The sequence below is a fragment of the Equus przewalskii genome, chromosome 9 (genome assembly GCF_037783145.1).
Source record: "Equus przewalskii isolate Varuska chromosome 9, EquPr2, whole genome shotgun sequence".
Classification (NCBI taxonomy): Eukaryota; Metazoa; Chordata; class Mammalia; order Perissodactyla; family Equidae; genus Equus; species Equus przewalskii.
In genome coordinates this window covers 24,920,457-24,944,118 of record NC_091839.1, presented here as the reverse complement: position 1 = coordinate 24,944,118, position 23,662 = coordinate 24,920,457, and the positions used below count along the sequence as shown (strand labels likewise).

General features: G+C 41.1%; 1 protein-coding gene and 1 long non-coding RNA gene across 5 annotated transcripts in view; one reads left to right on the top strand and one right to left on the bottom strand.

Moving 5' to 3' along the window:
- ZNF470 (zinc finger protein 470) overlaps nucleotides 1–20,525 on the bottom strand; it is a 42,115-nt gene extending 21,590 nt beyond the window's left edge. Inside the window, exons 1-8 of one of the 4 annotated variants that reach the window (XR_011522464.1) lie at nucleotides 19,992–20,519; nucleotides 19,144–19,273; nucleotides 18,040–18,131; nucleotides 12,499–12,625; nucleotides 12,239–12,334; nucleotides 8,851–10,419; nucleotides 5,820–5,962; nucleotides 3,908–4,510 (exon numbers count right to left, since the gene is read on the bottom strand). Coding sequence is in view for 2 of the 4 variants with exons in the window: in XM_070558641.1 (XP_070414742.1) it covers nucleotides 8,648–10,419; nucleotides 12,239–12,334; nucleotides 12,499–12,625; nucleotides 18,040–18,099 (2,055 nt within the window). In the remaining 2 variants the exon portion in view is untranslated. Of the gene's footprint in view, nucleotides 1–3,907; nucleotides 4,511–5,221; nucleotides 5,540–5,564; nucleotides 5,963–8,647; nucleotides 10,420–12,238; nucleotides 12,335–12,498; nucleotides 12,626–18,039; nucleotides 18,132–19,143; nucleotides 19,274–19,991 lie in introns of those variants that run through there. The other 3 variants (XR_011522463.1, XM_070558637.1, XM_070558641.1) reach the window with 3 other exon arrangements.
- LOC139073578 (uncharacterized) lies at nucleotides 4,344–11,824 on the top strand. Its single transcript, XR_011522469.1, has 3 exons — nucleotides 4,344–4,524; nucleotides 8,013–8,071; nucleotides 8,377–11,824. It is a non-coding gene; the product is annotated as an uncharacterized lncRNA (long non-coding RNA).
- Nucleotides 20,526–23,662: the final 3,137 nt, after the last annotated feature.

The window sequence follows — 23,662 nt, the reverse complement described above, 5'->3', positions numbered from 1 at the left end:
GACATCTCATTGTGGGGTTTTTGTTTCTATTAACAGACTTTATTTTTCAGAACAGTTTTAGGTTTACAGAAAAATTGAGCAGATAGTACAAAGAGTTCTCATATACCCAGCTTCCTGCACACAATTTCCCCTATTATTAAACACTGGCATTAGTGTGCCACATTTGTTAGAATTAATGAACTGATATTAACACATTATTACTAACTAAACTCCATAGTTTACATTAAGGTTACTCTTTGTGTTGTATTCTTCTGTGGGTTTTGGAAAATTCATAATAACATGTATCCACCATTACAGCAGCATACAGAATAGTTTCACTGCCCTAAAAATGCCCTGTACTCCATCTATTCATGCTCCTCCATCTTCATGAGCCCCTGGCAACCACTGATATTTTTCCTGTCTCCATAGTTTTGTCTTTTCCAGAACATCATATAGTTGGAATCAAACAATACATAGCGTTTCCAGACTGGATTCTTACACTTAGCATTTAATATGCATTTAAGATTTCTCCATGTTTTTTTTTCCCAGCTTGATAGCTCATTTCTTTTTATCACTGAATAATAATCGACTATAGGTACCACAGTCTGTTTATCCATCCACCTATTAAGGGACATCTTGGTTGCTTCTGTGGGGGATCGGGATTGGCCACCTCAACATATGTCTTTTTGGCTTGCTTATTTTTGAGAACAAGACTCTGAAAGAAACTTTGACCTACCCCCAACTGCCTAAAGAATTTAAAATAGAATGGCCTGTTCCAGGAAGGAGCTAATACCATAAGATAACTGTAATGTAAAACATGTCTCTCAGGTCACATTGTCTGTAGTTGGCCCATTTTCACTTCCATCTCCATGGAAGTTGCCTTCTACCCCCTTGAAGTCCCAAACCACTGCCCCCAACGTCCTCCTTTGTCTTTAGCTGAAGATGATATTTAAGCTGACAGCTCAGCCATTTTAGCGAGTTACCCAATTTCCTGGGTTTCTCCCATGTATACATGTTATAAAGCTTTGTTTGATTTTCTCCTGTTATTCTGTCCCATGTGAATTTAATTTGTAGCCCAGCCAGAAGGACCTAGAGAGGGTAGAGGAATTCTCTTCTCCAACTCTTCCATAAAACTTCTATAAAGATCCGTGTGCAGCTTTCTGTGTGGAAATGTTTTCAACTCGTTTGAGTAAATACTCAGGAATGTGATTGCTGGATGGTATGGTAAGACTCTGCTTAGCCTTGTAAGAAACTGCCAAACTGTCTTCTAAAGTGCATTCCCACCAGCAATGAATGAGAGCTCCCATCACCCCACATCCTTGCTCCACATCCTCACCAGCATTTGATATTGCGAGTGCCTTTTGGATTTTTATCATTTTAATAGGTGTGTAGTGGTATCTCCTTGTTGTTTAAATTTGTGGTTCTCTAACAACATATGATGGTGAGCATCTCCTCCTATGTTTATTTCTCATCTGTGTGTCTTTGGTGAGGTGTTTGTTCAGATCCTTTGCCCATTTTTCAATTGGGTTGTTTTCTTATTGTTGAGTTTTAAGAGTTCATTGTATATTTTGGACAAAAGTCCTTTATCAGACATGTATTATGTCCTTCACCTGTCTACAAAATGTAGACAATTCTACATTTGTATGAGAACTCAAAGTCCCTGGGGGATGGAGGAGGCATAAGATGGATGGGCCTGGGTCCCTGAGACACTGAATGGAGCAGAGCCTCCAGCCCTTATCACCTGTGATAAACTTTTACTGGGATACGAGACTGCACTTTCTTCTTAATTTGCATTAGAGACCTTGAAATCTGGTGTTATAAGCTGACTTGTATCCCCCCCAAATTCATATGTTGAAGCCTCGACACCCAGTACCTCAGAATGTAATCATGTTTGGAGATAAAGTCCTTAAAGAGGTGACCGAGTTAAGACGTGGCCACTAGACTAGGCTCTAATCCAATCTGACTGATGTCTTTATAGGAAGAGGAGATTAGGACCCAGAGACATGGAGAGGGATGACCAAGTGAATTCACAGAGAGAAGGCAGCCATCTACACGCCAAGGAGAGAGGCCTCAGGAGAAACCAACGCCCCAACATGTTGATCTTGCCTCTAGAACTGTGAGAAAACAAATTTCTGTGTTCAAGCTGCCCAGTCTGTAGTATCTTATTATGGCAGCCCTACCAAACTGATGCACTGGGGGAGGGGCAGCCAGAGGCTCTTCCAGAGCTGCCAGAGCCCTGGGGTCCTGTGGGTCTGAAGTTCCTCTTCTGGGCACACTCACCATCCCAGCCTCACCCAGCCACTTCCAGCTGGGGCTTCCATTCTCTGCCTTTGCTCTTCCTTCCCAGAAAGAGGAGCTCTGGGAACCACAGGGTACCAAGGCAGTGTGTGTGTAAAGAGTGAGTGGGCCCAAGGTGAGGCGGACAGGGAAGGGCTGCAGCCTGAGCCTCTGTCTCTTCTAGAACATCTGGATCAGGACCCAAGATTCCAGCCAGCAGCGTGGGAGTTGGGTGATGCTGAGGCGGGCCTGTGTGTCCAGGTGTCCTGCACCTCCCTCCATCCCCCAGCATATCTTGTCTGATGTGTTCCCAGCTCACAGGCACTGGTTCTGTGATGAGACTCATTTTTCTGATCCAGTGGCCACAAATGACTCAGCCCAAAAAGTGCCAGAGGAGACCCAGAGCCAATGCGTCTGCTCAGGGACCCCCTGAGCATCAGAGATGCCCAGATGAGGAATACAGGGACATACTACTTCTAGGGAGAGAGAGGGGACCTACTGTCAGAGCATTACCAATATTACCAATATGACGGGCTCTCAGTGCCTGTGCCAGGTATGGACTTGGTTTCTGGGAGGACACAAGGGATGGAGTGTGGGCTCCCCCTCTGTGAGCCAGGCTAGTATCCCATTCACGAGGATTCCATGACCTAATGATCTGATGACCTAATCCCCTCCCAAAGACCCCACCTCCTAATACCATAACCTTGGGAATTAGGTTTCAACACGTGAACTGGGGTAGGGGAAGGAAGACATATTTAGTCTATAGCACCGTCCCTGTGGAACAAGGGGAGCTCTGGCCCTGGGCCTCACTGCTCACAAAGCTGGCTTCCTCATCACCTATGGCCCCACTTGGATCTTCTACACCAGCTGAGCAGACCCTTCCCGTTCCCAGGACTCTTCCCAGAACCTTCCAAATCCAAGAGCTGGGGTCTGTGTTCTTGAATCCGGCAACCAACTGTCTCCTCTGATTTAAGAACTGTGACCTCTCCAGAGGCACAGCCCTGGCAAGAGCATAGTGGAGTGGCCAGGCTGAGCCTCCCCTCCCACCCTCAGGAGCCCAGGGTGAGAGTCCAGCTGGTACCCAATTTTTACATGCAATTCTTTTTTTCTTTCTTCTTCTTTTTAAAAAAATTAGATTCTGATAACTTTTTTCTCCTTTGTCACTTTCTGGAAGTCTGGAACGATTTGCAACTTTTTGTGCATTTAGCTATTTACAAAACATTCATGCATTTTAAAAGATTATTTCATCACTTCATCTTGAGTCTTGCTCTAAAGACTCTTGTTCTTCTTGTTCTACTTAGTAAAGCAACATTTTCAGGTTATCTAAATTTTTCTTCCCCAAAGAAGGAAATATTCAGCACCTTTTTTTTTTTTTTTTTTTTTGGTGAAGAAGATTGGCCCTGAGCTAACATCTGTTACCAATATTCTTCTTTTTACTTGAGAAAGATTGTCCCTGAGCTAACATCCATGCCATTCTTCATCTATTTTGTATGTGGGATGCTGCCACAGCATGGCTTGATGAGCAGTGTGTAGGTCTGCACCCAGGATCCAAACCTGAGAACCCTCGGCTGCCGAAGTGGAGTGTGTGAACTTAACCAGTATGCCACCAGGCTGGCCCCAGATAGCACATTTTTTAAAAAGTTTCAACTGATAGGTTTATGTAATTGATTTATTTTATGGACCCCAAGAAAACCTTACACCTGTTTTATGTGTTTTCAAAATAATGTGTGCTTTCTAAATTTTGATTTTTCAACATTAACATTCATTTTAAGCCACTTATGTCTATCTAACCTGTTGAGGCACATTTTCTCTCACCTTTCCTTTAAAATTACTCAGAATTTTATTAAAGCCTCTTATTTCCTGTGAAAACACTATATTTTAAAATGCCAATAATGATATTAACTAAAATCTCCGGACTATTGGGTAGAAAGAAATCCTCAATGATGCTAGTCCCAATTTGAGTTACTCTGAATCATTTGTAAGTCAGACTGTCTCCTTTTGGGAATGTATTCATGTTTAGTTGAAGAAACAGCAGCCTCCAGATGACCATTTATTGCTCATATGAGGAATGTTCCAGAACGTTCTATGAGGTACATGCAATCTGAGTTCCAGGCTCCTTGGATCTAAGGAGCACAGACACTTCATGTGAAGGCCACATCTGGAGCAGGCAGTGGGAGTTTTTCCCGCTGTGATCTAGAAATGTTGATTGCCTCAACTTATCACATGGCTCCAGTGTCACCTCTAGACCAACTTCCTGCAAAGGTCAAGGTCAGTCCTTCTGAGGTAAATTGCCAGAAACGTTTCTCAGTTGTCACAACTTCTCTCTAGTAGCTCTGGTGTCTCTTCCTCTTCTTATAAGGACACCAGTCCTATCAGATTAGGGCCCCACCCTTATCACCTCATTTAACCTTAATTTCCTCCTTAAAGGCCCTACCTCCAAATACAGTCACATGGGGTTTAGGGCTTCAACATATGAATTTGGGGGAGGGGGAGATAATCACAATAAAATATGGAATTTAACCAGCATCTCACTTTAGCAACCCACAAAAGGAGTCTCTCAATTTGGTTTTGAGCAACCTTAACCCTACGACTTCAAACAGTCTAAGACATCTTTCAACAATGTCATACAAACACCCTTAGTTGAAATTTGGAAATTCAAGATCTGAGTTTTAAATTACACAAAGCAGTTATCTACTAGCATCATATACAGGCTTTGGGCTTAGCATCTCTCTTCCTCTTTAAACTGTCATTATCCAGGACCCTAGAATCACCGCTATTCATCTCAGGTGGCTACAACTAATAATAATTCACTTGGCTTTTTGCCCAGTGTACACCACAAGTTGTTACTTTCCTAGGCTAGAAAAGAAACATGAGTTTTACCTGCCCCATCTCTCCCAAAAGCCAACCCCTAACACCTCAAAATTTCCAAAGATTCTACTGCTTATTATCGAGTCTTCATACCAAATTCTGAATTGGTTGTTTCTTTAATTGTAAGCAAATGAGCAATGTAAGCCAAAAATGAAATATTGGAAGGATAACGGGTATTCTGAGGAATTACAGCCTTAGAAAGCACAAAAACTAGGGTGGCTCTAAAGATCACAGCCACGGGAACATTGGCATCATCAGTTTAGGGAGCTGCCATTGGATGACACAGATCCAACTGCTTCTTTTAAACTCCAGAGGGAACGGGATTGGCCAGGTCCATCAGAACCACATGGCAGGATGGCCAGTTACTCAAAGGAAAAGAAGAGGTGGTGCAGTCAAAAGGAGGAGGCAAGGAAAACTTGGCAGAGAAAAACAGAAAAATATATATTTTCGGTTTTATTTTTGATATTACAATTATGAGTTTATACTAGAAAACAGGTCTGAAAAATTTTTTTCATATCATATAGCACAGCTATCTTTCTATGACTATACACATTTATATTTCCTTTTTCAACAGCTGCATAGAATTCTATTGAATGAATAAAGCATGACTAACTTACCCATTTACCCATTACCCTAATAGTTTCTAATAGTTGACGCTTGAGAAAAAAGTTTTTTGCCATTATACATTTACCTACCTTTGTACACTTTGGTTTCTGAAGAGTATTGATTCAAATGATATATACATACAGCAATTTATATAACTGACAATGGAACTGTCTTGTTTTTCACACAGTCACCAAAATTGGATATTATCACTCTTCTATGATTTAAAATCAATCTATTGGGGGAAAAAAAGTAGATATATCATTTCATTTTTCATTTCCTTGACTACTAGTGATATTGGGTAATTTTCATTAGCTGTTTTTATTTCATCTTCTTTTAACCAGATGTTAGCTTTGTCCGTTTTTCTGCAGAGTTGCAGGTGTTACTGATTTGTAATAGTGCTTTGAATGTCAGGGGTTATTATCCTTTGTTATATTTGTTGCAAACATTTACCTTCAGTCTCTCATTTGTCTATTAATTTTGACTCTGATGTTTTCCAAACATGCTATTTAGTTTAATGTCAGCTCCTGGGTTATGTGTAATGCTTAAGAAGGTCTGCCTCAAACCAAGGTTATACTCTGTTTTTCTTGTACTTTAGTATCTTACATTTAGATCTTTAATCTTTCAGAGCTTCATTAGTGTGTAAAGTATATATCTATGTCTGTCCAGAGAGCTAAGTGTCCCAACACCATTTGATCATCTCCCCCCTGCAATGAAAAATTCTTATCAGCTATAAGGAGAGTCTAAAAGCTCCATGTGCTCTGGATAAGCCCGCCCATCCCCTAGCCTCTATCCTAAAGTAAAGAGGGACCCCAAAGCTCCATTTTCTAGCAGTCATGTCCTCTTGGTAAGAGCTGCCCTCATGTGGCCTTCTATACTGCCATAGGCAGCAGTCAAGAGGGAACCCAGGAGCTCTGGGCGCTCCAGGTAGGAGTCCTCCTGCAGAGGTGGGGGTAACTACTAAAGGGCAGGGGATTTCTTTTGGGATGATGAAAAGCTTGTAAAATTAACTGTGGTGATGGTTTCACAACTTTGAACATACTAAAAGTCATTGAATTGTATACTTTAAATAGGTGACTTGTATGGTATGTGAATTATATCACAATAAGGCTCCGAAAAAACAAAACAACAGCCTTAAATCACTATTGATAAAGAGTGAATGGAGCTCTCATGATCCTTGTTAAACCATCAATTCTCTTCCTCCAACACTCAGAGCAGATTAATGATCTGCCTTGGAACTATTAAGACTACAGTCACACTTCGCATAGTGACGTTTCAGTCAACAACAGACTGCATATGCGATGGTGGTCCCATAAGATTAGTACCACCCAGCCGAGGTGTGTAGTAGGCTATACTATCTAGGTTTGTGTAAGTACACTCTGAGGTTCACACAAAATCGTGTAACGATGCATTTGTCAGATATCTCCATTGTTAGGCAATGCATGACTGTATTCTCTTTATGCTCTTTGTGTCTGACATTACCTCTCGCTCTTCCCTCACCCTCTGCGGCTAATGCCCATAAGTTCTGGGGTTACGAAGGCACCCTCGACCAGCACTCCCTAGCTCCCTCTTTAGACCATTTCCTGTCATGATACACATCACATTCTTACTACATAGTATGTATTTCAATTTTTTTTCTTTTCCCACCAGAGCTGAGGGCAAAATTTTTTGTACATTTTGCATCCTGCTGTATCCCCAGCACCTAAAGTAGTGCCTGACACATTAGTAAATGCTCAATTAATGTTAATTGAATGAGTCCTACATTCCCAATGCAGTACTACATTCCTTGCTATATGATAATTCTACAGGTGGTCAGAAATCAGCTTTTCAACTTAAAAATACATCAAGATCTTTACTGTAATATCAATAAATTTACATATTTAATTTGGGGAGAAATATCTTTGTCAGACTGAGTCTTTCTATATAGAGACATGTCTAGCTTTCCATTTACTCTATTTTTAAATATTTAAAAAATAAGTTTAAGCTTTAACATCTACATTCATAAGCCAATTGCAGTATATGTTTTTATTTTGGTATCAGTCTCACAGAACAAGATAGGAAGCTTTACAGTATTTTATGCTCTAGAACAATTTAAATCTCACAGGAATTATCTCTGGGGCTTTTCTACAGGTGAAAGTGTTCAACTACCTTTTTCAGTTTAGTTCATGGCTATTAATCTATTAAAGTTTTCTAGCTGGTTTATTCTAGTTTTTAATACTATCCCCTGGGCTAGTCCTACATTCTATCAAATGCTTTTGTTCTAATTGGCCTATTCTCACTTCTAGGTGCCATGTGGAGTGAGAAGTCCTCAACAATGCTATGTGTCCTATTCATACAGACAGTGGTAAGCCACCATATTACCTTGTACATCATAGAACCTTTCAATTCTGAATGTGTTCATCTTTCCTACCTACTGGGAGAATAAAGAGTCCTCTTCCTGCTCTAAAATCTGCAGGTTTGTTAATCTAGACCTACTACTTCTTTTTACTCACAGCTGAATATGATTGTAAGGAAACCATTACCTTAATGGCACTAATTATCTGAAAAGGATTGCGTGCTAAATTCTTTAAATGGATTACCTAACATATTCTTCAAAACAAGCATTTTAAATTGAAAAGTAACATGAATATATATTTTTATTTTTAAAAGATTAAGCTGGCTACTGTGTTAAAAATGCGCTTGAGAGGAACAAGAGGGAAAGTGGTTACAACGCTATTGCAGAAATCCAAATGAGATGGTTGCATCTTGGACTATCAAGACAGGACACGGACTGGAAAAAAAGTAGGTGTATCTAGAAGTATTTAAAATAATGAATTTAGAGGATTTGGTGGTACGGGGGTGAGGAGGAAGGAATAATTGAGGATGACTCTCCAATATGAATTCGCCGATGATGAGCAAGATGTACACTCTGCCTGAAGGCTTTTCCACATTCTTTACATTCATAGGGCCTTTCTCCAGTATGAATTCTCTTATGTAGCGTAAGATGGGCAATCTGGCTGAAGGCTTTGCTACATTCCTTACACTCATAAGGTTTCTCTCCTGTATGAATTCTTTGATGTAGCGTGAGGGATTTACGATGGCTAAAGGCTTTCCTACAAATGTTACATTCATAAGGTTTCTCACCTGTATGACACCTTTGGTGACAAATCAGGGATGCCCTCTGTCTGAATGCCTTTCCACATTCAAGACATTCATATGGTCTTTTGCCAGTGTGAAGTCTCTGATGTTGAACAAGATAGGAGCCATCACTAAAGGCCTTCCCACATTCAATACATTCATAAGGTTTCTCGCCAGTATGAACTCTCTGGTGTTGAACAAGGTGTGCAATTTGACTGAAGGCCTTACCACAGTCCTTACATTCATAAGGTTTCTCTCCAGTGTGTATTTTCTGATGTTGTGCAAGGTGTGCATTCTGGCTGAAAGTTTTGCTACATTCCTTACATTCATAAGGTTTCTCTCCAGTATGAACTCTCTGATGATGAGCAAGGTGTGTGCTCTGCCGAAAAGCTTTTCCACATTCCTTACATTCGTAGGGTTTCTCTCCAGTATGAACTCTTTGATGAAGAGTAAGTGAGCCACGATGGCTGAAGGCTTTCTCACAGACAGTACATTCATAAGGTTTCTCTCCTGTATGAATTCTCTGATGCACAGTCAGGGATGACCCATGGCTAAAAGCCTTCCCACACACATTACATTTGTAAGGTCTCTCTCCAGTATGAATTCTCTTATGCTGAATAAGTCCTATGTGATCAGTGAAAGCCTTCCCACAGTCAATGCAATCAAAGGGTTTCTCTCCAGTGTGGTAATATCTCCGATGACGTATAAGAGACGCATTCTGCCTAAAAGCTTTCCCACAGTCAATACATTCATAAGGTCTTTTGCCAGTGTGAATCCTTCGATGATGAGCAAGGGATGAACAATCACTAAAAGCCTTTCCACATTCAATACATTCATAGGGTTTCTCTCCAGTGTGAACCCTCTGATGTTGAGCAAGATGTGCAAGCTGGCTGAAGGCTTTATTACACTGCTTACATTGATACGGTTTTTCTCCAGTATGAACTCTCTGATGTTGAATAAGATGAGCATTCTGGCTGAAGGCTTTCCCACATTCAGTACATTCAAAGGGTTTTTCTCCTGTGTGTATTCTCTGATGTTGGGCAAGGTGGGCACTCTGGCTAAAGGCTTTCCCACAGTCAATACATTCATAGGGTTTCTCTCCAGTATGAATTCTTTGATGAAGAGTAAGGGTTGAGATTTTGCTGAAAGTTTTCTCACAGTCATTACATTTCAAAAGTTTCTTTTCTCCATAGACTTGCTTGTTTTTCTTAAGAAATGAATGTGTTTTTAAGATTTTCTTACCTGTGTCAAAACTATATATTCTCTCTTCCATGGGAAATACCTGTTTTATATAAGATAATGTATTCAGATGAAAAATTCTCCCAGATTTGTTAGAATGGTCTCTTTTCTCAGTAAGGGTATCTATATTGGTGATTCTCTCTTGCCTAAAATGTGTCTTCTGACTTACGGGCTCCCTCTCAAACAGGTCTTCACAGTTTCCCCAGTTTTCCTCTAATGTGGAAGATTCAAGGTCATAGTTTGTAAGCCTTTCCATTATCATTGCCTGGGATAATTTTTCTTTAAAAATGTCCTGGTTTGCAGATAATTCCCTGGTCATCCACACATATTCCAAGTCTGAAAGATATTAAGAAAGCAAATGTCTCCTTTAATGCTAGAAGAATAGAAACTTCCAAACTAAAACCATGTGACTCAAAAACTTATTGAAGCTCACAAGAAGGGCATGTTTCTGAAAACTCTTAGATAAAGCTAGGCAATGCAACCATCCTTGCATTTCTGGAATAAACTTTCCTTGGCTATGGTATATTATTTCAATATAACCTGTTATTTAAGACTTTGGACCACTTCATAATTCAGATTTGTCTGTTAATTTCTTTTTTTGTGCTATTTTGGTATCAAATGTTATGCTGTCTTCATAAACACTTTTTTTTTAAAGTTCTCCTTTTTATTCTCTGTCATGAAACACTTTAAACAATGTTGGTGATGCTTTTCCTTAAAGGTTTTATAGAATTGATTTGTGAAACTATTTGGGGTTGTTGCTTCTTTTCTTGGGGAGGCAGTTCTAAGACATTCTATATTTCTTCTATGCTAACTGGTCTGTTTAAATTTTCTCTCTCTTCTGGGGTCACTTGTGGTCATTTATATTCTCCTAAAATATCATCCATTTCATCTATGCTTTCAAATTATTTACAGAGAGTTGAGAAAAATAGATTTATGGTTATTTATCATTATTTCTAATTTGTTTTCTCTCATCTGTTCTGACAGTTTAAATATTTTATTGGTTTTCTAAAGAAGTACCTATTTGATTTATTTTCATTAGATCTATTGTTTTCTAATTTATTTATTCCTACTTTTATCTCTAAAAGTATAAATTACTATACGTAACTTACTTTAACTTTCCTTAGATTCATTTTGTTCTTTTTCTAGTATCTTGAATCGAATGCTTAATTCATTTATTTTTCACTATTTCTTATTTATTAATGTACATAATTAGGGCTACAAGTGACCTACCAATAATCCTCTTCTTGAAACTATGAGAAGTGAAAACAAGAAATTAGGCCACACTATAGGCTACAGAATAAACTGCAACCATCTCACTTGTGGCTCATTTCTCTGCAATATATATATATAATCTCTTATCTAGCTTTTTAAACCAGAAAAATGGCTCTCAAGTAAGGCAGGGAACAAATAAATAAACTTGAAGAAAGTACACTGGGCCAAAAATCCCAATGAGTACAACAAAAGTGGGGAGATTATGGACAAAGAGGAAGGAGGTAGCATTAACGAGCTCATTTCTTCACCTTTCATATGGATAGCAAAAGATGATGTCTTCAATTTCAAGTGGATGAATTTTAAAATACAGATTAAAAATTATTATAAACACATAAAGGAACAAGTTGTCAGACTAAAAACCTTTCCAATTCAAGAGGTAGGATGGTGTGAAGGGGAAATAAAGAAAAAACAGATATAAACAACAAAACAAAAATAAATAACAACAACAAAAAAACACCAAAGAGAAAAATAATTAAAAGCAGAGAGAAGAATATAGCTATAACACTTGTTAACCCAATAAACTCACTTTTTAAAGAATGGAAAATATTTAAACCAGTTCAAAAAACTAAACACAAATTTGCCTAAAGAATTCAGAAATGTTGAAAGTAAGTGATTATTATAACAATATGGGTAGCTAAGCAGAACTAGGTAAACACCAATGGAACATGACAGAGTTCAGAAACAGACTGTGGTATTTACAGGAAATTCATAAAGGTAAAGGTGGTATGTCACAGTTGTGGGGAAGAGAAGATCCATTAAAAAAATGGTGCGAGGAACAAAAAGTTTTAATTTGGGAGGGGTTTTGAGAGGTGTTTTCCAACAAGTACCAAAGAGAAGAAACATCTTGAGAAGAGTTTCCTAGCTCTACTTATCCTTCACTTACCTGGGCATAGGCCTCTTGTCATCTCTCCTTTCATCATCCAGGGCTCTTTACCTTGTTCCAATAAGGAGATCACATCTGGTTTAGAAACACAAAGACCTGCATAGAAGAAAAAATAATAAAATTGGTTAATCTGTGGATATTCCAGAGCTATGACCCAGTCCAAATGGTACTGAGAGAAGAGGGGCATTACAGGAAAATGCTGATAAGGGCATGAAGCACTAATGAGTTATGGGCAGTTGGAAGGGGGACGATACTCTTACCCAAGGAAACCAGGTTCCTGTAGTTCTCCAACATCACCTTCTTGTACAAAGTCCTTTGAGCAAGATTCAGCCATTCCCACTCATCTTGGGAGAAGTCTATGGCCACATCTGTGAAAGTCACTGAATCCTAAAATGACACAAATATCATCTTTCTCAGTAAGTATTCATGCCCCCACTTAGCTGGCTCTAAGGTAAAGGGTTATGCTGCACACTTTTGGATAAAAATATTGTGTATAAGTAATTGCACTGGGAGTCTAAACGATCCAGGTCAGGTAGTTACCGGACAACTTTTCTGCCCAGTTATATTGCACGTATTAAGAAAAAGAAGATATGAAAGATACTCTCTGCTCTTGGAGCATTTCCAGTTTTATGGTGGTGAGAAGACATTCTCATATGAAAAAATGTTGACTGTATTCAAAGCAAGGTATCTCCAAGTACCAAACTGTTATCTAGGTTAGGAGCTGGAGCACTACTCTACATAGAGAAATCAAGGAGCTCGAGGACTGCAAGAGAAACTTTCAAGGAAGGATGCTGACCTGATGAACATGATTTCAATTTCCACAATGTATTCTGAGAAATCTTAGTGTTCTTGAGATGTTAAGAAGTATGCCTAAAAAAATGAAAGAAAAGAAATGCCTAGTGATATGCTTTTCTTTTCAAATAAAAATATATTTGGATTAGGAGAGAACACACGTGGAAAGTTGGTTTTTAAAAATCTATGGAGAAGTATCACAAGGGAGCATGTGAGGTAAGCACATGTCAGCAACCTGTTTTATTACATGAGCTGCATTTCCTAATCAACCAGCAAGGTGATGCCAGTCATCCATTCTGTGGTTGCTGGCAGATTTTCCATTTCTCATTTTGTGAGTTCACTTATATCAAGATCTAAGTAGTTTTAAATAAATACCAGTCTTGAATCAAACCAGAGAGAGAGAGCTCAGATTAGTCCAAAGAATTGAGACTCTTGCACTGACTAGCTGGGTGATCACGTCCAAGTTAATTAACTCCCATATGCCTCAGTTTCCCCATCTTAAAATTGGGAATAATTTTGGTACCTACCTCATCGCAGAATTGTGAGAATTAAATGAAGTAACAGGCATACAGTACCTGGCACAAGTTAATTGCTCAAGAATTGTTACCCATGATAATGATGAAGGAGGGATGGGAAAGGAGGAAGAGAAGGTCAAGAACAAGCGAAACATTTGGTTTAATACTTCAATATAAGTTTTCCTTATAATTTATTTTATCTATTACTAGTTAAGAACAGGGTCTCTGAAGCCAGATCACCTATGTTCAAACTGTTCTGTTTAGTAAACCTAAGCTATTAGTGTCATTTTCACCTGTTGAAGATATTTAAAACAACTCAAGAGAACAGTCAATTGTATTTACATACATATATTTACCATTTCTGTTGCACTTCCTTCATTCCTGATGTTCCAAGTTCTCTTTTGGTATAATTTCTATCTGAAGAACTTCCTGTAGTAATTCTTTTAGAGATTTGGCAATAAATTTTCTTAGTTTTTCTTCATATGACAAACTGTATTTCTCTTTCATTCTTTTTTTTTTTTGGTCTAACATTGGTTTAGCCACATTTTTTTTAATTGAGGCATAAATTGACATACATTATATTAGTTTCAGGTGTACAACATAATGATTCAGTATTTGTATATATTGTGAAATGACTGCCACAATAATTTTAGTTAACATCCATCACCATACATAGTTACAGAATTTTTGTCTCTTGTTACGAGATCACCTTCATTCTTGAAGGCTATTTTTACTGGACATAGAATTCTGGGTTGACAGTTCTTTTCTTTGAGCACTTTAAAAAAGTTCTACTAGACTGGCTTACATGGTTTCTGATGAGAAATCCAGTTATTCAAACCACTGTTGCCCTATGTGTTATACATCATTTTTCTCTGGCTTCTTTTGAGATCTTTTTTCCTTGTCTTTAGTTTTCAGCAGTCTGATTATAAAGTTTCCAGGCAGGGATTTCTTTATCACCTTGGCGTTTGCTGAGCTTCATGGATCCATAGGTTTGTCTTTCGCTAACGTTGGGAATTTTTCCGCCGTTATTTCTTCAAATGGTTTTCTATATTCTACTTTCTCCTCTCTTTTTTGGGAGTTCAATGATACAAATGTTAAATATTTTGGTATTGCCCCACAGGGCCTTGAGGCTCTGTTCACTCTTTTTTCTCTCTCGGGTTCAGATTAGATAACTTCTGTTTATCTTCAAGTTCACTCTTTCCTCTGTCACCTCCATTCTGCTGTTAAGCCCATCTAGTGAGTTTATTTTTCTTCACTTCTTGTTTATATTTTCTATTTCTTTGCTTGAGACTTTCTATCTTTCCACTTGTTTCAAGGGTGGTCACTCTTACTTGTTGGAGCATTTTTATAATAGCTGCTTTAAAGTCTTTATCAGACAATTTCAACCTCTGTGTCACACCAATGTTAGTATCTGTTGTCTTTTCCCTTGTGAATTGAGATATTCCTATTTTTTTGTTAGCTGAGTAATTTTAGATTGCATCCTGGACATTTTGGATATTATGTTATGAAACTCTCTATCTTGTCTAAACCCTATGGAGAATGTTGATATTTTGTTCAGGCTGCAAGTTCTAACCAGCCTTCTATGGGTTGTGTTTCAACGTCAGTTCCATTTTCAAAGCCTTTGCAGTTAAACTGTTCTATTTGTACACCACCCAGTGGCCAGCCTGAGACCTGGATAGTGGCCTACCCCTTAGTTCACATCTCAAAGAGAATGATATGCTCTTTAGAGTCAGCTACATACATAAGCAGCTCAGAGTAAGTCCAGAAGTTCATAAACAACTTTATGTGGTTGATTTCCAAAGCTCCTCTCTCTCTGTGAGCTCTCTAGTACTTTCTGTTTCCCTGGGGCTCCTCTTTTTGGTTCTCTGGCCAGATAATTTAGGCTTATTTATTACATTCCACTGTGCACTTCCCATAACTGTACCCAAACCTGGGACGACGCACAGAGAGGAGGGAAGCAGAAAAAAAGCAATGAGGGTTTACCCCAGGTCTGGGGAACACAGACTCTCCAATCACAGAGAAAATTTCACCTCCCTCAGAGTTTTAAGACTCCTGCAGACCCCCACTGCCATCATCAGGGCACAAGAAAACAAATAACATTTTTTTAAAGGGGAATTCCCCCTCCCTGAGCATTAAATCCCTTTTCCACTTCTTAAGCCTGAACTAGAAGGTTCTCTTGCAGCTTTTTCTGTCCATAACAATACCTACTTCTAGGTTTTGGGTTTGTTGAATCCATGCTAGGAGATACTGGGGTGGGGGGCGCAAAGGGAATAAGGTAAACACACCACAGGTTTAGTGGTACTCGAAATTTTGAGCTTCTTCCCTAATCTGCTTGCTACTGTTTAGAGACCTTAAATTGCTGCTCCGCACATGCTGTTCTGGTTTTATAGCAGCTTTCAGTGGGAAAGGATGGATTGTCCTCAGTCCATATTACCCAGAAACAGGACCCTCTCAAATTCAGGGTAAATTATTATTTCATTGGAAATAAAAAGCCTCCTGATGTTCAGTGCTTCTTGTGAATCATACACCATATTGTAGTTCTTTAATTTATATATGCATGTGTGTGTATATGTGTGTGTGTGCGTGTGGGCGCACGAAGAACCACATACACACATAGGCAAATAGTAGCATATACAGCTAATGCTTATATGGTGCTCACTATGTGTCAGGTACTTTTCTAAATACCTAAAATATATTAACTCACTAATCCTCACAACAGTCCTATGAATTTGGTACTACTATTTTTCCCATTTTACTGTTGAGGAAACTGAAAGTAAGGTGATATATCTAGTATATAGTGGAGCTAGAATTTGTACCCAGGCAGTCTGGTTGCAGAGTCCATATTGCTAACCTTTCCGCTATACTCTGCCACTCTTAAAATATTTTCCTCTGACAAATAATAATTATGCTCTTGTTTAAAATGTTTGAATGTACTTAGAAGCAAGTTCCATTGGTAGTGCATGTTTTGTGACATTATAGCTGATAAAAAAGGTGTTTTGCTTTGCCATAAGTTGCTCACTGTCTTTGACATAAAATAAAAACAATTTAAGTATTCAAGTTATTTTTTTTTTTAAGATTTTAGTTTTTTCCTTTTTCTCCCCAAAGCCCCCCAGTACATAGCTGTATATTCTTCGTTGTGGGTCCTTCTAGTTGTGCATGTGGGACGCTGCCTCAGCATGGTTTGATGAGCAGTGCCAAGTCCGCACCCAGGATTCGAACCAACGAAACACTGGGCCTCCTGCAGCGGAGTGCGTGAACTTAACCACTCGGCCGCGGGGCCAGCCCCTCAAGTTATTTTTTATTTGATTAGTTTTTTAAGTTTATAAATAAAACTTGATCATTTCTTACAATAACTAATTTGCTGGTGACACTAGTTTAGCATTCACTTTAATCAGAACATGAATTATGGCTCTTAAGCGTCTATTGTTGGTCATAAAAGTATTAGAATTAAAAACATTCTCGAGTAGAGTAAGTTTGAGAAACTAATCCACCAGGAATGAAAAATTAGGAATTTAGTCAAAGAAAATAATCAATTGAGGGCAAAAATTCAACTACAAGGATGATCACTGCAATTCTATTAAATAGCAAAACAGTGACAACAATTTACCTATGGAACAACAAGGGGCTGATTAAATAGATTCTGGTATTCACTCTAGAAAGAAAAAAGAGTGTAGAGTATTCCCTGGCATTTTAAGACACTCATGGCTCCACAGTCAACTGGGGAGGGGAAAGCTTTGCGTACTCTGCCCAAAATGCCACCCATCTCACCTGTGCCCGCCAATCTCCTCCTTCAAGTTGCAACTCAGTAATTACTTCCTCTGTGAAGTCCTTCCAGCCCTTCCTCCCTCCAACAGTATGACTGTGCAGGCTATATTCTGCATGAGGATCTCTCACCAAGGAGGCAAGAAGGAGCTAAAATAAAGTAGATTTCCTCTTGCCAGATTGTGTGGCCTGTCACAGAGCTTCACCAGTCCACAGGGAGGGGCACCTTTTTCTAATTCACCCAAAGGCCCCATTTGAGCTATTAATGGTCCTTCCTCTACTAGAGACCAGAAGTCTACTCTCCACTTGCAGCACTTATCACATTGTATAAATAAACGTTCACTGCCTTTTCATTTCTCCAATGGATGATAGGCTGAGAGCCAGGATGGGGACTTAGGGACTAGGCAGATCATGGCCCTAAAATTTCCTCTAAGGACTTTACTTACGCTTTTTCAGATACTTATGAGAAGATTGAGCACAGGGAAGGGCTCAGACTGGGTCAATTCTTGAATGAAGAATAAACACTGAGTAGGAAGAAGAGGAAGTTCTGAGAGGGCACTGGGCCGTCTGAGTCTATCCCTGTGGCCCCATCACTTATCAGAAAGGAAAAAAATGGGAACCAGGCCCAAGGGTGGAACTCTAAGGCAGACAGCTTTCAGAAGGAAACAAACATCACCAAACCCTAGAAAGCAAGACTGTATTTTAGGGAGGACAGAGGGAATACTAACTCACCAGGGACATAGCTTTAAGAAGTTCAATTCCTGTCACCTCCTCCTCTTCCTGGCTCCTCATTTGGAGAAGAGCTTTACTCTGAGAGGGCAGAGCTGGGGGAGGAGAAAGGAGTAGTGAGAGGCTGAGTAGCTCTAATAGTCACAGCCTACAAACTCTTTCTGCCCTTCAGTTCCCTCTGTTCTCACTCCCCCATTCCCACCACACCCTCCCCTCAGCATTCCTGGGAGACCTACAGTTTACAGTGGGGTTCCGCTCTGCTCTGGGTTTTCAGGCTAAGCACAACCTCTCTCTCTCAAAGCCGCCCAGTAATTAACAACAGAGATGTACTACGGGTGCTGCACATCTGAACACTGACAAGTGTCACAATCTTCAGTGAAAACAGGGGAATACTGTCATCATTTCAGATGTGCAAGCTCCGGGAATTGAAGGCTTCTGCACGAGTTACAGAGCTTGTCAGTTACGGAAACCAGCCACCAACTTAGGTCTGCCCTGCTGCACCACCCAAGTTATCTGCCCAAGCGGACACCAGAATATAACAGGAAACGGGCACCCCGTGAGACTAACTACTCAGGATTTGCAAAGGTTCTATGAGACCTGGAAAAAGCCATCTTTCCCAGAGAGAGGCACTACCTTTGTTACTACCAAGAGTTCACATGGCTTGCAGATAACTGGACCAAAAACCATCAGGAGACCCAGGTTCTCATTTTGCTTTGTGACAATCTATAGTTTTGAAGAATTCCCTTGGTCCCCCTGAGACAAGTTTCTTCAATCAGGAAGAGGATGAAAGTATCAGACATAATCCTGGCTTCTTTCCTCTAAACTCCACTGCTTTCTCAAAGCATTATTATAGTGATGACAAGAATGAACAGTTATTGAGCACTTTCTACGTCACGTGCTTTACAGGTATGAGCTGGTTCAATCCTTATAACAGTCCTATAAGGTATTAATATTATCATCTCCATTTTACTTAAGAGGAATCGAGGGTTGGAAAGTTTAAGGAAAAGACACCTATTCAGTAGAGGCTTTAGGATCGGAACTCTTGAAGTTATTTAACCCTGTCCGAGTCAGTTTCTTCGACAGTCACAAGTGGGTATGAACACCTACCTCGAGCAGTTGTCGAGGGGATTACACGAGAGCCAGGATGCAGGACTCTGGAGTCAGCTGTCCTGGATCTGAATCCTGGCTCCTCCACTTACTTGCGACACTTGTCCTCTCTACGCTTCAGTGTCCTCATCTGTAAAAAGAAGGTAAGCTAGTTCCCACTTCACGGTGTAGTGAGGGTTGGTGTTAACATCCTCAAAAGGTCCTGGAACTGTGTCTGGCACACGGTAAGCACTCAGTAGACATTAGCTGTTATTGCTATTACTGCGTGCAGCAGAACAAGCAAAGAACGATATGGCTTCGAGCAGCGCTTCTTCCCCCCTCCCTCCTTTGTTATCAGAGTTGGGATTGGGAGGGGGAGAGACAAGTGTGAGGGAGGAATGGGAGTATTTTCGCTCATTTACCAGAAGGCGACCAAGCCATGGGAAGGCTGGTGTCGCTCGGCACTTCGGGTGAAGCTGTGAACCTCGCCTTCCTCCCAGGCCCCATCCCACTCTTGAATTACGGACAGGGCTCGGACAGGGAAAAGTTAGACACTGAGGGCCTCCTCGGAGAGCAGCAGGGCGCCCAGGGGCCGCGCTCTGGCGGGAAGGCTCTCTCCCCCGCGTCCCCGGAGATCCCACAAAGACCTGGAAGCGGAGAGGCTGGCTGGCCGACTCTGGGCAAGTCAAGGGCCCTCCCTAAATGCAGCTCCATACTCTGACCAAGGGGACCCTCCAAACCTCTGGACTCCCAGGTCCATCAGCCTTTGAGGCCGGGGACATCCTCCTCCAGGACGGGCCCCGAAGACAGCACCCCCAAACCTCAGTTTCCACCCTTGCGGCCGCAGGCGAGCCGTCCGTCACTCTTACCCCTGTGCTCCGTCCGTGGACATGTGGACGCGTCCCGGGGCCCGCCCCTCAGGTGGGACAGGCGGCACCCGCCCGGACTCCGGGGCTTCGGCCCAGGGGGGGCGCTCCGGGGTGGGGTCGGAGGGGAGCGAGGTCTCGGCCAGGAGGGTTTCCACTCTCAGCCGCGTAACATCCTTCCTTCACTCCGGCGCACGCCGTCTCTCACGCGCTGCCGGGACGCGCACACACACACGCCGCGGTCACACACATCCCTCCTGCGCCCCGCCAGTCACATCTCACACTTGCACACACCGCCCCATTCACACACGTACCCGCCTCCTCCTCCCCGTCAGTCACACATCCTCTCAAACGCATGCACACACCACGCTTGTCAGTTGCCAAGTCGCGCGCACACGTTCACGCCCGCCCCGCATGCGCGGACCGGAACGCCAACCCCTTGGGGTCTCCGGGGGCCCGGGCCCAGCCACTGCCGCCACCCGAGCCGGCTTCCTCCTCAGAACCGGTCACACTCGCTCACGCCCGGAGTTTGAGCCCTCGCCGGAAGTGGGCGTGTCCTCCCAGCGCAATGGCCCCTGGGAAATGTAGTCCTGACAGGGGCAGCGGCCGCGTTCTGAAATCGGGCGGTGAGGCTGCCAAGCACGGTTCCTTTCCCGGCCTGGTGATCACAACCCTCTGTCCCATACAAGTGGCTCCTGGTCCGGAACAGAGCCGACTAGAAGCCTCCCAGCTCCTACTCTGGCTCCCAGAAGCACAAGCCACCCCCAAGAGGCGGGCCGAGCCCCGGGGGCTTCTGGGAGCCTTCGCCGGGCTCGGAGGAGGTGCAGACAGCCGAGGCCTAGCTCTCCGCGCTCCGCAGATTCGGGTCGCAGGAGGCGGGGAGCGCGCAGGCGCATTGGGCCGGGGGAGGCCAAGGAAAGTGGGCAGGGCTTAGGAGAGGCAGGTGTAGGGGCGGAGCCTTCGGGATCTGAGGAGTGGAGGCTTGGATCTTGCCTGGTGTCTTGTGCACTTGTGATTTGTGATTTTTGAGTGTGTGTGTGTGTGACCTGTCTTATTTCATGCCTCCCGGTCCTCTGTCTCTGATATACTCTACTCCCCCAGCCCATTTTGTCCCTCCTTGCTAGAATGAGGGTCCCAGGAAGACACACAGCTTGTTGGTCCTGTTTAGGGTCGTATTCCCAGTGACTAAAAGTGTGTTTGGCACATGGTAAGTGCTCAGTAAAAAAATCACAACTTAACATGAGCAGTGTCATCGTGACACAGGTACAGAGACTGGTCCACCACGTATCACCCCAAAATTAAGCTCCTCTCTCAGACACACCCAATCACTCAAACCCACACAGCCACGTTTAGACTCTAGCTTTCCGGGATCCAATTTCCCTCAGACTTCATGGACTCCATAACGAAGTTAATTCTAGCTGTGAAGATGCCATCTCTAAGGAATTGCAAATGGAATCTTAGTGTTGCTAACATTTTGTGGTTGGTTATTCAAGTTGGATAAAAATGACACTGCTACTTTGTTTTAGAACTGACGTATTAAGAGCTTGGAAATCTTCACTCCCATCCTCACAATAAGAAAAACATTCAACAAAATGAAAATCAACTTCTCTTAGATCCATTAGAGAATTGAGGTCACAAAGGAAACCACTACCCTGAAATTTGGAGAGACAAGAGAATACAGAAAATCACAGCCAGTATCAGCTTACCTGAAGCAAAAATTGCTGGAGCCATGAAATGGTAGGAATTCTTAATTGGTAATCTTGAAGAATTGTTGGAGACTTAGTGTGGACCAGCTTGTGAATTAAAAAATCTGAGGGGCCTAGTCTTAGAGGGGCCCCTAGACTTTCATGGATTTACCTCCAGGAACTCCATCAAGTTCTCACAGTAAAGATTGGGGAGAAACGTTGCGATTTAATATTTATATTTTCTCGTGCAATTTTAAATTTTTTAAAGAATTTATCCCCTTTATTTGGATTTCAAATTTAATAACTACATAGTTGGTTAATTCTCTATTGTGTCTAAGGTTATTGCTCTTTTCTATTCTGCATTGTTCTTCTTTTTGTTCAGTTGGTTAAAAAAAAAAACTCCTCTCGGGGCTGGCCCCGTGGCCGAGTGGTTAAGTTCGCGCGCTCCGCTGCAGGCGGCCCAGTGTTTCGTTGGTTCGAATCCTGGGCGCGGACATGACACTGCTCATCAAGCCACGCTGAGGCAGCGTCCCATATGCCACAACTAGAAGGACCCACAACCAAGAATATACAACTATGTACCGGGGGGGCTTTGGGGAGAAAAAGGAAAAAATAAAATCTTTAAAAAAAAAAAAAACTCCTCTCTCTTTTGCTCTCTCATCAGAGGCTTTGATATATTCTGAATCTTTTCAAAGATAGAGCTTCTGCTTCTGTTAATCTTCTGCGTTTCACTGATTTTCTCCTTTGTGTTTTTGCCTATGTCCAATTGCTCTTTAACATGCTTCTTTACTTAAATACATACTTTGTTCTTGACCTTTCTAATTTCATGATAAATGTATTTAAAACTTAATTTTCCCACCATTTGAGCCATGAGTGTTTTATCATCTAGTTTTAAGTCTTTCTTAACTCCTTTTCTTTTTTATCCATTCTAACAATCTCTGAACTTTAACTGGGGTATTTAGTCTATTTACATTTAATGTAATTATTGATATGGTTGGATTTAGGTTTATCATTTTGCTATTTTATCTTTTTTTAACCACTTGTTTTTAGTCCTTTTGTCCTCCTTTCCTTTTTTTTTAAGTTAACTGAGTATTTTTAAGAACTCTATTTTAATTATTGACTTTTTAGCTATAATTCTTTACATTTAGTATATTTTACATTTATGCTACATTTAGTATATTGTAGAATAAATATATGCTCAAGGAATTATAATATACATCCTTAACTTTTCAGTGTACTTGAATATTGCATCCCTTCACATTAAATGTAAGAAATTTGCCAACATATAGTTCTACTTATGTCTCCATCACTTATGAAAGATATATATGTTACATCTATATGCACTATAAACTCCATGATACAATGTTATAATTTGGACTTTAAAAATCATGTTTTAAATGAAGTTTGTAAAAACAGAGAGAATAATTATTAGGTGTTTAAAATTCACCCACATGTTTACCACTTCTGGTGCTCCTCATGCCTTCTTGAAAATCCAAGTTATCACCCAATATTTACCTCAAGCCTGAGAAACTTCCTTTTAGCATTTTTTGTCATGTAGATTTGCTAGTAACAAATTCATAGCTTTTGTTTTTCTAAAAATGTCTACTTTACCTCCATTTTTGAAGGATATTTTCTCTGGATATAGAATTCTAGCTTGAAAGGTTTTCTTTCCTTTTCCCCCAGCACCTAAAAGAGTATTCCACTGTCCTCTGGCCCTGATTATGAAAAGTCAGCCATCATTCATATCATTGTTCCTGTTTGTATCATTTTTCTTTGGCCATTTTTAAGTGTTTTTTCGAGGAAGATTAGCCCTGAGCTAACATCTGCTGCCAATCCTCCTCTTTTGCTGAGGAAGACTGGCCCTGAGCTAACATCTGTGCCCATCCTCCTCTACTTTATACATGGGACGCCTGCCACAGCATGACTTGCCAAACAGTGCCATGTCTGCACCCAGGATCCGAACCAGCAAACCTGGGGGCACCAAAGGGG